The sequence below is a fragment of the Martes martes genome, assembly GCF_963455335.1.
Source record: "Martes martes genome assembly, chromosome: 10".
Classification (NCBI taxonomy): domain Eukaryota; kingdom Metazoa; phylum Chordata; class Mammalia; order Carnivora; family Mustelidae; genus Martes; species Martes martes.
In genome coordinates, this window is record NC_137898.1 from 94,678,840 (window position 1) to 94,695,161 (window position 16,322).

Below are 16,322 nucleotides of genomic sequence, written 5' to 3' on the forward strand. Positions count from 1 at the left end.
AGGCTGTGGCACTCCCCCAACCCTCACCCAGAGGCATCCCCCAGTGCCGGCTCACCCCTCTCTGCCCACCTCACACCAAGCGGGAGAGACTGCATTTGCACACTCTGATTTTCCAAGGCAAAAGAGACCCGCGGCGCGAGGGCCTCCGTGTAGCCACATGGATAGCTAGATAAATAATTACTAAATAAATAAATAAATAAAAATAAACAAAGAAAGCCTCGAATGAGCTTGAATTGCTGCCGTGCTGAGAGGTAACTGGCAGATTCAATTTAATTATAAGATACAGAGTTGTAATGGGGTGTGTGAGGCTCAAGGAGGATTTCAATAATGGGAGGACAGCAGGGGCTCCATTGCCTTCTCCTCCGGCTCTTTTCCTAACCCCACCGCCTCCTCTCCTTCCTTGCCCTGTGGGTTGGGGCAGCAGTGGGAAGATCAGCACTGCTCCAGAGGCCGAGGTCCGCCCCAGCCCCAGGATTTGTCTCCTCTCTAGCCTCAGGGCCCACAACCACCCCAGGTGGCAGGCCCCAGGCCGGGCCTTGATCAGGACGCCCGGGGAGGAGGGCCAGAGCCGAGAGGGGTTCCATGCTCCCAGCCTGCCTTCTCCTGCCCCCGTGAAGATGTGCAGTTTCCAGAAGACACAGCCCCTGCTGTAAGGCAAGGCGTAGCCACCGGACTGTGAAACGACAACTGTGATTTATTTGACTGGGAGCAAAAGCATGCCATCCCCTGGTCTCCCTCCTGTTTAGCTTTCTACCCAGAAAGTAGAGGGGCATCCCCCAACCCACTGAGGCTTAGCTGGCCCCCTTCTGGCCCCAGGACCCTATAGTCAGAGAGCGTGTGCTCTCTCTCTCTCTCTCTGTGTCATACCAACCCAGCTGCCCACCTCTGCCTTGGTGGGGGGGGGGGGGGGCCATGTTGGAGGACCCTATACTCCGCACACTCCCCCAACTCCCAGGACATTGTTGCCCTCTTCTGCCCCCTTCCCTTTTGCCAGGTGAAAGCAGATATCTGCCTCCAGGCCCCCATCCTCGCTCTTGTCAGCAGGACATGGGCCAGAGGGCAGAGGCCGGCCATTCCTATCTGACTGCACTGATCAACGCCTGAAGGCCAGCTTGTGGCCCTTATGGGATTCTCTTGGTTAATCTTCAGCATTTATGATTTTATTGGAGCCATAAATGGGTGACAAAGAGGTTTGCAAACTCATAAGTAAACAGCGGTCGCTCTCCATGCTTCTCTGCCCTGCCCCCACCTCCCTGTCTCCCGGGGAGGCAAACCATCCTTTCCCAGGCGTGGACTCTCCAGGAGCCTAGCTCCCACAAGGACGTCTCAGCAATGCCCATGACTCCATTGCCCAGCACCCTCTGAACACACATGGTCCCCTTCTTCCCACCAGGGTCTCTGCCAGTCACCTAGGCTGTGTGCTCAGCATCCAGACGACATCCCAGCAAACAACACAGCCTGGGCTCTGGGATCAAATGAGCCTAGATTTTGTCCCGGGCTCCTGCACTTCCCCGCTGTGTGACTTCAGCTAGATTACTCAACGTCCCTGAGCCTCACCTGTACAATGAGGCTAATAATCCCTATCACGAGGAATCTGTATGAAGGTTAAGTCCAAATATAAATTTTATATTCAGAGCAGTTTATTGGGCCTCTAACTTCCCAAAAATCTGGGCCTCAACGGAAGTGCAGGAGATGGGGTGTGGGTGCGCGGGGTAAGAGCCGACTTGGAAGGATTCCTTATGGCCCTTGATCTTAGTCCTCTGGGGACTCCGTTGGTCCTCAAAGAGAAAAGAGATGCCCTCTTTCTGCCTGGCCTCCTAGCTGTGATTGACTGGCTACACCATCCTGAGCCTCCCTAGGGGACAGACATACAGCTGTCAAGTTTCTGGATCCATTCAAACCTTACTCACCAGTTCCAACTTTCTCTTAGGAAAAGTCTAAGAGCCTTGCAGGCATATGGCCTTCAGCAGTCCCGGTTCCTCATGGGATAAGTAGAGTGATGACAGGCCGGGGGGGGGAGGAATGGCCTGCATGATCTTTTTTCTCTGTCATATTCCCTCACAGAGCAGTTAACCCCCTGGGATCAGACATCTTAAACCAGAGATGGCTGAGGTAATCTTGTCCATGTGATAAAACTGTTTCCATCAAATTCTTCAACCAACATTATTAAACGCTCCCCGATCGCTGCACTTCTCACAAAGAGATTATACCAGTCATCCAAAGAACCTCACTCATAATCAGGTTTACTGGTTTTGACGCTTACCAGCTCTACGACCCCGAGCGAGTTATTGAATCTTTTGGATTATCCGTTTCCTGTTTTATCCGATAGGAATAATAATAATAATACTTAACTTTTATGATTAAAGATAATGCATGCGGAGTGCCTAACCCAGAGACTAATCAATCATAAGCAATCAGTCAATGGTAATTTTAATTGTAATGGTGAGTTAAGTGAGTTTGGCCCCAGATGATACCGAAGGGGGGTAAGGCCAGGCTGCATCCAGCCCCCAGGGGGTGGGGTAGCCTATGTCCCGATTCCAAGGTGCACGGGAGTGTGGGAGAGCCTGCCAACCCTGGGGCCTGCACCAAGCCCAAGTGGTCCAGCAGAAGGCCGTGTTCTGAGTCCGTTGGTGGCCATGTTGGAATTCCAAATGATGAGAGTTGGGAGAAAGACCCCAAGCAGAGTCTGAGGGTAGAAGATGAGCCCAGCATTTCATGAAAAGAAAGATGACAAGAGCCTGGCAAGGTCTCAGAGAGCCAGCCCGCTGGGACGGGACTCAGCCGGTGGGGAGCGTATCTCCCAGAGAACTGAGACCAGAGCACGGCAAGGTGCACCAGGCATGCCGTCAGGCAGACAGGTGGACTCAAGCTTCGCCCCTCAGTAGCTTCAGGACCCTCCGTCAACACCTCAGCCCTCTAAAATGTCCATTTCTTTATAAAGAAAGAGAAGAATAAAAACACCTCTCTTTACAAGGTCCACGTGAAGGGGAAACAAGATGAGAAAAGTAAAATGCCCATTGCTGTTCAGTTAGTGGCTGATGTGTCCTGACCACAATGGATAGAGTCAGGCCAGTGTTGCTGGAATCTGGGGAAGCCAGAGGAGTGATGACCCCGTGGGCCCCGGACCGCCAGCAGGCACGTGACATCTGGGGCCAGCGGCAACATGGACAATCACGGGCCCCACAGCTGGTGGTGAGGAGTTGCTGATAGACTGCCCGCCGTGGCCATCCTGTGGATAGCACCATGCTAGCCTGTAAATGGAGGGCAAGGGCGGACGAAGGGCTTCCCCAGTGTCAGTTTCTGCTGGTTGGTGGCTGAGGCTGCGCACTCCCTACCCTCAGGTGTCTGTGGGAGCTGTTGTCCCTGCAGGAGCTAGCAGAGACGGGCCAGTCCTCACCAAGACTCTCTGGAATGATCACAACGATCGTTAACCCTTCCTAAAGGAGGGTTAGCCCACTGGAGGTTTTCATGTAATTCATTATTTTAAAAACTTAAGACGGTAGCTGTTTCAGGTTTCTCTTACAAGGATTTAATTGGGATGTAATAGCATAGTTAATTAAATACAAATCAATAATTTAAAACAACTAATTGATACTTAATATGAATGGGGGATAAACTTAGTCCTAATATAATTAACTCCAATAGGTAATGAAATAGCCATTATGTCTTTACAACAATGTAAAGTTTATAGTTCTTTAATAAACTTTGAGTTAGCAAGCAATGAGAGTCAAAAATTATGAAACAGGTATTATTGGGCTATTAAACATTTATTACTTGTCCTGGAGGGCCAGAGCTAGTCACTAGTCAGGATTAATAAACCTTTGCTATTCCTCTCTTCAGGCCTCTTTACCAGAGAGGTTGATCAGAAAACTGGGATCTCTGTATGATTTATGGGCATCATTATTGCCTGGGATGTGAGCTATAATGCTGCAAACAGGATGAAACAGAATTGAAGCAGAAAGCAGGAGTTTAGTGGAGCATAAGGAATAACACAGAGGACATTAGGAGAAGGAAAGGAAAAGCGAATTGGGGGAAATCGGAGGGGGAGATGAACCACGAGAGACTGTGGACTCTGAGAAACAAACTGAGGGTTTTAAAGGGGAGGGGAATGGGGGGTGGGTGAGCCTGGTGGTGGGTATTAAGGAGGGCACTTACTGGGTGGAGCACCGGGTGTGGTGCATAAACAATGAATCTTGGAACACTGCATCAAAAACTAATGATGGCTTTTATGGTGACTAACATAACACAGTAAAAAAAATTTATTTTTACTCAAAAGGAAAAAAAGAAAGCAAGAGTTTAGCAGAATCAAAGTAAGGACTTTCCAAACGTGACACTCTGGCATCCTGTGATCGGCCAGGCATCCCGGCAGGACTTTTGGTGGCCCATCGCCCGTGAGTCAGGCCATCGGGGCAGACACCCAACAAAGGCAGTCTCCCAGAGAAATCTCCAGCCTTTGAGGTCCTGGTGGTGGGGATCACCCCAAGCCCCACAACTCCTTTCCCCCCACGGGGCTCCTGCCACAACTAGGGCCGTGCACGTGGAAATAATTCGCATACTGCTCGTGACCCTTTGTTTCCCCGAAGTCCTGTGTTTGATTTTTGTTCACCTCTCCGTAAGGAGGTGCCTTGCATATTCAACCAGACTACGATCTCGTTGTGAAGGGAAGCTGGACTTCCGTGCTTTTGCCTTGCACGTGGGAGCATCTTGATGGGCGGCTATGGGTCGGATATCCTACTGGTCACCCTATGTTAATACATGCTGACGGGGCAGGGCTGGTACGGACACTGTGGGAGAGTCTACCCACCCTATCCCACTGCTTTTTATGTCGTTCGTTACGTAACGAATTGGTCTACTGACCAAGACATCTGCGCTCCGAGGCCAGAAAGGCTGATTACGAATGTATTTCTTCAGATCTAAACTCCTGCTCACATGGGCATCCGGGACCCCCTTCACTTGGGAACCCCATCACCTCAAACATGAGAAGTCCAAACATGCACCATTATCACCTCGCGCCCAAACTGGCTGCCTCGGTCAGTTACTTCTGACACAGACACCACCTTTCCCCATTCTGCCCGACTAAATCCACCGTGGTCGTCTGCCCCCTTCCTCTGCTTGAGCCACTCTGTCACTCAGGCCATTGTCCCTTTCCCAGAGCGTCTCTCAGATCCACACTTTCTCTCCATCCCCGGCCACTTAGCCTCGCTGCTACACCCCCCTGGCTGGCCTTCCTGACTCGCTTCCTCTTCCGGCCCCTCAGCGAGTGTCTACCCCACGAGCCTCCGAGAAGGCTGCCTGGAGGTTCGTTCTATCTCCTTGGATGAGTCTTCCCTTTAAAGAAGGGGGAGGATAAACATGACGGTCCCTACCCCGCAATCTGATATTTCGTTTCTGTTTCCTGCGCTCGCCCTTATCAGCTACTTGATCCTAGGCACCCTTCCCCAAGTGCCTCTGATTTTCAAAGTAACCATGAGCAGAGGGTCTTATTCTCCGTGTCCACATTTTATAAATGAGAACATTAAGGCGCAGAGAAGCCCTGAGCGTTGCTCACTCTGGCGTATGGGAACCGGGCTCTGGCCAGGACTGACGGTTTCAAAACATACGTGGCCTCCCGGTGACTCCAGCTGACGCCTTCTCCATATGGTCTCGGGAACCATCTGGTGAGCTATTTGCGGCCCCCCCACTGCTCTCCTGTGTCGAGGTGGCAGGGAGATAGAGGCTCTCAAGGTCCCCCTGAGAAAGCTCAGGGCCCTTGCACTGGCTCTCTGATCTCAGGCTGTCTTCAGAGAGCGGGGACAGGGAGCAGATGCCATTCCATCACCGCGCACCAGGAGGATGGCAGGCGTCGAACAAATGCGCTCCCTCGTCTGGGCTCACCCCCGCCCCTCCGCCGTCTGCATCCGTGCTAAAACGATCTTTATAAGATGCGAGTCTGGCCTGTGGGTTCCTTCTGAGGTCTGTGAGGGAAAAATCTGTTCCAGACCTCTCTCTTGGCTTGTCGACAACCATCTTTGTGTTCATATGGCATCCTCCCTCTGTGTGTGTGTGTGTGTGTCCGTCTGCCTCCGAATTTCCCCTTTTTATGAGGACACCAGTCACATTGGCTTCAGGCCCCCTAGTGGCCATTTTAACTGGTTTATCTGTGTCACATCCTTATCTTCAAACAAAGTCGCCTCCTGTGGTTCAAGAGAGCCATAGTCCAGGCCGGAACCCTGGCCCAGCCAGGACCACCGACCTGGGTCCTCTATTGTTTTGATCCACAGCCTCGGCAGCCCTGGGACCCCAGACCTTACCCTGAGACCTAAGCTAGAAATCAGACCTGGATTCTAGCCTGAGCACTGTTATCAGCTTTGACCTTGAACTGTCCTTTTACTTCTCGGAGCCTCCGTCTCTGAAACCAAAATGGAGGAAATAGACCATTCTTCCTCGCCTACTTCACAGAGCGACTGTTAGCCTCTAATAAGGTAGTGAATACGACAGCATCGTGAAAAACCAAGAGTCCCGTAAATGTGAAGTAATAGCACCGTATCATTGTTATTACTACGAAGAATAAAGAAATCCTAAGGCTAGAAAAAGGGCCATCTTCGCCCTGTGAAACTGAAGGAAAATGGTCCCATTTATAAATCCGTCCCATTTTGCGCCTCCCAGAGGAAATCTCACGTTTCCAAGACTTCTCTTCCAATGAATTACAACTTTCATACACTCGGCAAACACCCTCACCTAACTTAGTCCATTGCGCCACGTCTCAGCCCACCTGATTTGTTCTGACCTGGGGGAGGCGAGAGCGGGTCATTAACCCAAGAGTCGGTGGTTGGCCCTTTCATTCAATCAAAAGACTGTCCCTGAGCTCCCGCCAGGTGCCAGGCACTGTGCTCCGGATCAGGGACTCAGAGCTGGAAACGGCAGAGTCCTGACCCTTCTGTCGCTCAGTCTAGACGCCTGGAGTTCCTGGGGTGCATACCCTTCTCCCCAAGAAACATACGCTTTCTCCATAAATGTTTCCTTTCACGCTAGTGTTTCTTAAGCCTTTGCTCTCCTCAGACAGTACCCTCCCCAGCCCCTCTGCAGGTGACCCTGGACTCCTTTGCTATTAACTTTCCTTGTAAGCCAGGATGACTTGATTCACGTTCATCATTTTCCATGGGCACCTTTGGTGCGTCTGGTGCTTCTGCTACTGGTAGGTGCTCGGCCAAAGGCTGCAGCCCCAAGGTCTCCAGGGAGAAGACCCTGATATCTTGCTGTTAAAATGGGCATCTATGATCTGACTCCACCTTCGGTCCCAGTGCCATGTGACAAGGACGGAGGCAGTCTGGCGCCTGGTCTAGCTCACAGAGTGAAAGATTCCTGTTTTTTGTATCACATTCTGCCATCTCTCCCCTAAGAGCCTGGTTAGTCTGATGAGGTAGAGTTGCCCCAAGACACAGTGCTTGCTTCCTGCTTCCCCCTGGCCCTGTCTTTGCTCAGTGCCTTTGACAACACACCGTGTCCCCACCTGGACTCCTACAGTCTCCTCCCCGCCCCCACTTCAGCCCCGTTGGCCGGCTTCCTCATGCAGACCCAGTGACCTCCAATTTAGCTCTACAAATCTCTACAAAGAACATCCCAAGCTTTCACATGTGGATAGATATCTAATTCTCACTTCACTAATTCTCCAACCTACTCATTCTTGCAAAGAACCCGGTGGCTTCTCCCCACTTCTCAGTAAGGACTCCGTCGGAGAGCACTCTCCCTCAGTACATGTCTGCAGTGTGCTTATTAACGCCTTGTAATACAGCTGCCTAAATAATTAAGACTAACCCACACGTGTCAAATTAAATGAGCCAGATACATTGAGAAATTGCTCATCCTCCATTTCTTTTATTAATCAGGTTTCTAAAAAATTCTTTTCCCGCTCATTTGCAAAAATCAAACATGGTCGGTGAGACTCTTATAATGACTGTACATATGGACTCTCTCCTCGGACAACGCATTATGTGACTAAGGATAGGTTGAGTTGGGGTGGTAGAGACAGCCAGCACAGATGATCTGGATTCAACTGGTCGACCACGCTCTCTAAATCTCTAGAATTATGCTCCCTCCATTTCCTTGTTGGTTTTTTCTAGCAAAACCAACAGGAATGTTTGGCTTAAATCCATCTAACATCTTCTGCCCCCCTACCCCCACCCTGTGTTCCCCTGGGCTCGATGTAGGAACCCCAGCTCCTTTTCTCATTAGGAATCCCTGTTCATGTGCTTTATATGGGCATAAGAAGTCAATGGAAATATAATAAGAGCCGTAAGCAGTTGTATCCTTCTGGCAATGAACAATGCCCGTGCGATTATAATGGGCTGGTTGACTCTGCCCGTCGTCAGCTCATCGAGGCTTCTCTACAGTCTCAGAGTCTTGGGCAAGAGGCTATTGTTCGCGGGAGCTCAGCGCGCCTCCTCACAGCTTGTACTTCCGCTGGCCCCCTCCTGGCAGGCTGCATTCCTGTCTCTTGAAGGTGGTTGTTAGAAAGAATCCACAAATATAGTAAGTAAACATCAAAGGGGCTTTGATCCGCAGGGCCCTCAACAGAGCAGGAGCCCTTGAAGAAAGGGCCAAGGCCTTGGATGAGGGAACTTAACATCATCAATTTGGGCGCGGGAGATGTAAAGCTGTTTGAAGTGAGGTTGGCTTGGCCCTGCCTTCAGACGAGCTCGCGTGGAGGGGACGGAAGAGAAGTGAGCGCCTTTGGAAAAGGCACGCTCAGATCTGCTTCTCTGCTCTTTACTGATAGTTAATAAACCCCTTTAAAGAATTGGGAGATCAAAGCTAGCAACCTCCCAAGGCCGTGGCATTCTGCCACCGCCCGCCATGCTTTGTTTTTCTCTAGGGCAAGAGCCCCTAAGCTTGACTTATCTGTTTCTCATGGGCCCTTTCATCCTGCAAACCATGGAGGGTAGACCTGGGTGACAAGAGGTGGATGGAGAGGTAGGGAGGGGGAAATGAGCCCACCCTGTCTAAGCTCCAACAGCCTAGATGCTACCCGGCCCGGGCTCCGAGAAACACCCAGTGTCATGAGAGAAGTTGCTATGACACACCACTCAGTGGGACCCTCCTTCCCTGTGGGACCCATGGAGGGAGCCCCTGGGTGCCCAGAAAGTGTGGCAAGCCCTGGGAGGGAGTGCAGTCACATGCCCTTTCCAGAAATCCTACCTCTTTTCCATTTGCCTCAGCAGCAGTCGCATTTGTAGGAGTCCTAAGCAAAGAGGAGTGGGTGAGGAGTTTAAAATAATCCCAGGATGTCATTTAGTGTCTTTGAATTTGGGATTTCTCCCTTGCATAGTATGAAGAGCAATAACCTGTCTGCCGACCTCAGGGGGTACCAGGGGGGGTCAGAAGAGGAATTTGGTGTAGAATGGTTTCGAACCCCATAAGGTGCTTAAGACAAACCAGGATTTAGGGGATGAATACCAGCCTTCTTCTGAGGCAGACGTAACTCCAGTCCAACACCCACACCCAACAGGCACCCATTTATCCAATAGCGTGAGAAAAAGAAAGTCTCTCGCTTTTGCTACCTAGAATTGTTGTTCCACCTTGCTTTTCCCTGTTGTGTCAAAGTCCTGTGGGACCGGAATCTACACCTTGCATCTCTTGGCCATCCCAACCCCTGTGCTCCGTGCTCAACCGAGTCCACACTTCATAAGCCCTTGAAGACAGCACTGCCTTGTTCCTGAATATGAGATCGTCCAGGAATCCCCAGACCCAGAAACTCATTCTCTCCCAAAAAGTAGACTCCTCTACCTCCATTTTTGTGTCTTCTTCCAAATTCGCCCAACCACTTCTTCATTCCTCCAAACTACCCTCTTCTGTGTCTGCTTGCATTGCTCCATCTTAGACACCACTCGCTAGATTCTGCCTCTCCTTTGGCAGGCCTGACTAAAGTCCCAGCATGAGGTGGACATAGTCCCCAAGCCTGGGAGCTATAGAGCCTCACTAACCTGTAGAGTAGTGGTTACGAGAATGGACTCTGGAGCCATACTGCCTAGATTCAAACTCCTGGTTTGCCACCAGCTAGCTCTTCCAACTAAGGCTGTCTACTTAATACCTCTGTAAATGGGGATGATATAAAATAGAGATAATACTGGTATGCACCTCACAGGGTTATTGCGGGAATCAAATGAGGAATGCCCAGATCATAATAGGATGCCCAGATCATAGCAAGTGCTATGTAAATGTTATGTAAGTAGCCCTGTTTATGAGGGCAGCAGCTTCATACCCCCCAAAAAGGGGCCTTCACTGATACCGGATCCATTCCCCACTCATTCACCTGTGCTTTTCTTCCAGAGCTGGGCCTCCAGAAGAGAGGATGCTGTCTGGTGCTGGGCTACATGGCCAAGGACAAGTTTCGAAGAATGAATGAAGGTCAGTGAGAACCTGCCCACCCTTTTGGGGGTAATGGGGAGTTGCCCTGCAACTCTGGTCCTGGGAAGAAGAACCTGGGACCGTGGACAGAGCTGTTTAATTTCCATGAAACTCTTTATATAGAAATGTGGGGAAGAGTACCTAATGCCTGAAACACAGTATGCTGATTCCTAAGCACTTTTCCTCATGCTGTCTTCCTACCCCCTCTGTGTCCTCTACTTCTCTTTCTCTCTCTTCCCTACCTTTGCTCCCCAACCACTCACCCAGCACAATTAAATCTGCTTCTATTATCTTTTTTAATCCAGACCTCTCTACCTTTCTCTTCTATCACTCACATTTTTTGAACGCCTATTGAATAAACAGCCCCTTACAGGACACTTGGGAAAATACTGAAGAATAAGGCAGGGTTTTTATTTTCAAAGAACTTACAATGGGAAATCTGCCCTCTTTCCCAACTCCACTGGCCCTACCTCTCCTTTCTTACTCATGGGCCATTCTGCCTTCCTCTTGCTCTGGGTCTTTCCTCTGGGGCTTGACTGAATCACAGAAGGCAACAGAAAGGGATTGACATTGATATGGAGGCTGGGAAGTAAACGGAATGCTGTCACCTGTGGACCTGTTATAATAAAGAGCCAATCCCCTCATCCCCAACCATCTGTCTCCGTGCAGCTAATAACCCTCTCCATCAGATGCCACAGACTGTTTGTCAGGACTCAAAAGTAGAGAAACAATGGCTGGGGATGCCATTTATTCATTAAAGTCAAACAAATGAAGCCCTGGCTCCCCACCAGCACAGCTTGCCAGGAGCTGGGCCCCTCCCCTCCCAAGGCCTGATCCCCTGTACCCTCATTGCCATTCCAGGCATGGAGGAGGCAGCTCACCTGTATCACCACTATCCCCAAAGTTATACCAAAGTTCTGACGCCCCCTTCCCATTCCTCCTCAGCTGGCTTTTCTCCCACCCCACAGTCCATGACACCAGCACCTGGCTCCCCAGACCTAACACCTTGCCATCTGTAGGTTTGTGGCCAGCACCCACTGAGTGACAATTCCACAAGAGCCAGGCCAACACAACTAAGCGTAAGGAGTAGCCCCTCCTGCATTTTGCAACCCATCTGTGTGAGAAGGCACTAGCCTCGAGAAGGCACTTCTCATTTGTAGGAGCCCTCTGGCTGAGCACAGCCACGGCTTAGGGGCTGCGCTGTCTGCATCCTGCCAGGTGGTCTTCCTCCCTGACTTTTCTCTTGCTCAGCCTACCTCCTCCCTTCCCAGCATCACCTGTGTGAGAGGGCTAAGCAGTAACTCCTAATTTGTGGGAATTGACAGGGTACCTCTGTCCGTGGTGCTGAATAGACACATTCTCATGCTGGCGTTGCTCATTAGAGAAGCTGAAAATGAGGTTCACGGGGATCGGGGAAGCCAAAACGTCAGGAGCTGGGCTGGATTTGCAACCTCAAGCTCCAAGTGTCTGACCCAGGAGAAGGACACTGACTGCAGATCCTGGGGCCTAAAAAATAATCCCATCACAAGGCTGATGAACACGATTTAACAACCCTGCTCCAACCAACCTTTCACAGGTGGCTAGGGGAGGGGTATAGTAGTCCACTCAGGCTGCCATAACAAAATACCTCAGACTGGATGGCTTAAACAACAGAACTTTATTTTCTCACAGTTCTAAAGACTGGAAGCCTAAGATCAAGGTAGCAACATGGTCAGGTTCTAGTGAGAGCTCTCTTCTTGGCTCGAAAATGGCTGCCTTCTCACCATGTCCTCACCTGGCAGAGAGAGAGAACAAGATCTCTGGTGTTTCTTCTTATAAGGACAATCATCCTATCAGATCAGGGCTCTACCCTTATGACTCCCTTTAACCTTCATTACTTTTGTAAAGACCCTATCTTGTAATATAGTCATGTTGGGTGTTAGAAGCTTTAACATAGAAATGGGGTCTCAGTGCATTTGCCATAACAGAAAGTTGTAATGGTAATACTGAATGAGGGATTCGGAAAATGGTAGGAAAAAGAAATTTAAGATTAAGTAGAGAGTAGATACTGTTTAAGTAAAGAGGGAAGGAAGGGAGTCAGGGGAGGGAGACTATAGTAGGACTTGGAACCAAGACCAGGATCTGATTACTTCTGAAGACAGTTAGCTTTGCTTTCTACAACAACTTAACTAAGATGACATTGTAAAGAGGTTTTCCTGTTAAAATGGGAAGATACCAGGGCACCTGCATGGCTCAGTGGGTTAAGCCTCTGCCTTCGGCTCAGGTCATGATCTCGGGGTCCTAGGATCGAGTCCCACATCGGGCTCTCTGCTCTTTGGGGAGTCTTCTTCCCCTCTCTCTCTGCCTACTTGTGATCTCTCTCTCTCTGTGTCAAATAAATAAGTAAAAATCTTAAAAAAATAAAAATAAAATGGGAAGATACCAAAACAATGCCCATTCTCTCTGAACCCCTTCTCCAAACACATGCAATCCAAACCAATGTGTTATTCTTTTCAACTGACTGTGATCAGCTTGGTTAAGAATGAGTGATTCCCAGGTGCCTTAGCCCTTGCCAAAATCCTTCCCCGAGGGTAGACCCATTAAGAATAAACCAGGGTATTCAGAAAGAGGGAGGGAATGGAGGCATTGGTCAAGGCCAAGGGGTAACAGAGCAGCTAACTCCCCACCCCAGCCTTCCTCTTTGCCTGTGGCTGTCACACTTCCCAGCTGCCCCAACACCAAGATTCATGCATAAGAACACAACCAGACACCGGCAGGAGCTGCCGCTGGGTAAACAAGGAGACGAGGAGATAGCATGCAAGCTAAACCATGGCAGACGATGTGTTTGCAAATCTTGGCTAGCAAACAGGAGACCAGATAGGAGGTGGATGAGACAGTGGGACAGAAGGAGAGATGCTTATGGAGAATGGAGAGGACCTGCAGGGGTGGGGAAGGCTCCTCTGCCCCCACTCCAGTGTCTTGTGACCCCAAGTGCCCCCATCATATATGTGTTGCTCTCTCTAAAACTCATAAGCCCAAACTCCAGCCTGTCTGCAGAGAAGAAGAGGTATCAGTGAGCATGGGGAGCTGTTTTATGGCTTATAATTATCTTATACCATACTCAAAATAATTATAACTTCCACATATTAATAATTGAACTGGAATAGCAGCCATGACATAGATCAAGAAACAGAAATGTCTGTCCATGCTGCACTATGCACCTAGGTATAAATTGAACAATTGGTAAAATAGTAAAAAATAATTTTCTCCCAGATGCTGGAATTAGTGAGATATTGGAACAATTAGCTGCTTCTTCCATTAAAGATAAGGTGGTAACCATTATATTTCTAATTTAGAATAAATATAAAAGACTGACTTGTTCTGTATGAAAGCATATTTGTTCTGTTTAACAGTGTCTAATCGGGTGTCTGTCACCTGAGGAGAAGCGGTCCCCTATTTCACCTGTTTCCTTGTTAAGTTGGTGTATTTTTATTTCCCTCGTCCTCCTCCCACCCCCTACTCCTCACTACATTCAAAAAAATAATAATAATAACAGCTTGAGAAGGAGCAAGAGAAAAAATAATGAATGAACAGGAGTTTTTATAGATCTGGGGTTTATCATAAGCTAGAGTAATCACAATCGGCGCTGTTAAACTTCACAAAGCAATAAAAAGAAAACACTATCCAAAGGTCATTTAAGGAGGCATGTGTAGTCAATGAGAGGTTTGCTCTATTCAGGAGCTCGTAATAGCTTCTAGGATAGAATCCGCAGCATTGCAGGAATAGAGGTGGTGGGTAATGTGTGCGTATTTGCATGTGTGAATGTATGTGTGTGTGTGTGTGTGTGTGTGTGTTTGTGTGTGTGTGTGTGTGTTCTCCTGTTTGGATTCAACACATATGAGGCACCAAATGGAGACACAAACAAAAATCAATGAAAGGCAGACGAGAGAGGAAGAAATAAAGACAGATCAGGCATAAGAATATCAGGCGTGTTTGACATAATTGTCTCCATGTAATGAAGTACACGGTGCTTTAAATAGGAACTGCTGGGAGGAGACCATTTATTTATTCATCAAAAGTTCATTGAATACCTACCACAAAAATTATCCTGATTTTCATAACAAATGCTAGACAGTGTTCTAAGCGCTGGAGCTTTCAAAGTAAATAAGACCTAATCCCTGCCCTCGAGGAGCTCACAATTAAAACACACGGGTATGTCTCCGTGCTACGGTCACCTCCACAGAGAAACACTGCCTGACCGCCTTACCTGAATTAGGTACCCCTCTTCCCGCACCATGATACACCATCGCGGCAGCCAGCTTATTTATTTTATGGCAGTTACTCTAACTGGTGATCATTGATGAGACTGTCTGTCCCATCAGGAAGGCGAAGATGCTGCTCCCTCCTTTCCTCGCCTATCCCTGGGCATGAGCCCGATGTCTCACATGTAAAGAGTAGTCCATCAACTTTAGTTCATGTAATTAATTAGTGCCCTGAGTGCACAACAGAAGAATGCACAAAGCCATCCACAGGTGCCAGGTGGGTCTTGGGAAAAAGAACCATCAGGCAGCGTAAACTGACATGGAGCCTTGCACACAGTGAGTGTCCCCATCTCCAGCAGTTCCTTAAGTCCCCCCTCTCACCTTCCCCTCTATCCTGGTACAAGAGCGCCTTCCTCGATGCCAGGACCCAAGCAGGTCAGCAGAGGGAATGTTCCCACAGGTGGGTCGTCCTCCTTTCCACACTACCTCTCCTTCCTCACCCCGTCCACTGCTGGGCCACCTTCTTGAGGCATCTCCAGACAGATATGTCCCACCGGGTCTACCGGGGAGCTGTTTCCACTGTTTCCTCATCCTACCCACCCATTCCCCCCCCCCCACACACACACACCCTTATATTCCCATCCCTTTTCTTGGCTCTTCTCAATTACCCGGTTTTCCTGGAGCTCCCAGAACCACTCACCTTCTCCATGCACACTGCTTGCCCGGGGCTGATCTTATTCACAGGGGGAATAGAAAGCTCTCACATGGTATCTGGTGAGGGGGTCTGCCTGCCCCTCGAAAAGCTCTGTACTCCTCTATGTTAGAACTTAAAGCCTAGCAGTTACAGAACAATCTGCCAACTCAGGGAGGCCCAGGATCAATGAATGACTTGCCTCAGGTCCATAGGAAGCAGCCAGAAAGAGCTGGTAGTGGTCCCGGAATTGTGGTCCCGGAAGAGCCAGGACCAATATTCCAGGTGTCCTGACATCCGGTCCGGCGCTCTTGGAATTCTGAAAGAGGAGGCTCAGACCGTGAACAGAAGGGAAGCCGGTAACACTTCACCTTGGTTTGGTTTGCAGAGCAAATGCAGAGCAAGAGGAAGGGGCTGGGGGAAGAGGGGGCAGGACACAGAAGTCTTCGGTGGTGTGAGGCCTGGAGTGAGAGAACTAGGTCAGGGAAGATCATGTCTCAGGAACCAGAAAATTCTGTTAGCCCCTAGGACTGTCAAGAAGGGGAAATGAGGAAGAGGAAGTTGAATGGAGCAGAAGGAGGGAGCCCTGGCCTCCCTCCCTGCTAGCTTTCTGAGGCCGAGGTGCGCCTTCGCGGGAGGCTCTCCTGTCTCCCCACAGGGGTGCCCTCTCCGGCCACACATCTGGAGGGGCGGCAGCTTTCCTGGACCTTCCGCATCGCGGCGCAGAGAAGGGAAAGCAGAAATGCCTGCCAGTGCAGTGGTTTTCATCTTCCCAGGAAGAAACAAATGCAAGTGATTAGTCAAGGCAGTTTCAGTTCACTGGAGACCTCTGGGTCTCCTGGGGAGGGGCTCCAGCGTCCTGGAAGGAGAATGCGGGATCCACAGCTGGCAGGCCCCCTACAGGCTCTTGTATGTACGCCCTGCAGCTCCTGGGCAGCTCCATCCTCCCAGTCCAAACTCTGCACATACACCTCCATCACACGGCCTGTCCTCCCGTCTCACCCGTG

The 16,322-nt window shown here is 49.8% G+C and overlaps 1 protein-coding gene across 3 annotated transcripts in view; it reads left to right on the forward strand.

The window, feature by feature from the left end:
- The window catches only part of KIRREL3 (kirre like nephrin family adhesion molecule 3), a gene marked incomplete at both ends in the record, with an annotated part of 532,903 nt that overhangs the window by 401,082 nt on the left and 115,499 nt on the right, over positions 1-16,322 (forward strand). For 2 of the 3 annotated variants that reach the window (XM_080817608.1, XM_080817610.1), the window contains one exon: positions 10,306-10,383. The exons of the other annotated variant lie outside the window; for it this stretch is intronic. In XM_080817608.1, coding sequence (XP_080673734.1) covers positions 10,306-10,383 — 78 coding nt within the window. The remainder of the gene's footprint in view (positions 1-10,305; positions 10,384-16,322) is intronic. 3 annotated transcript variants of the gene reach the window in all.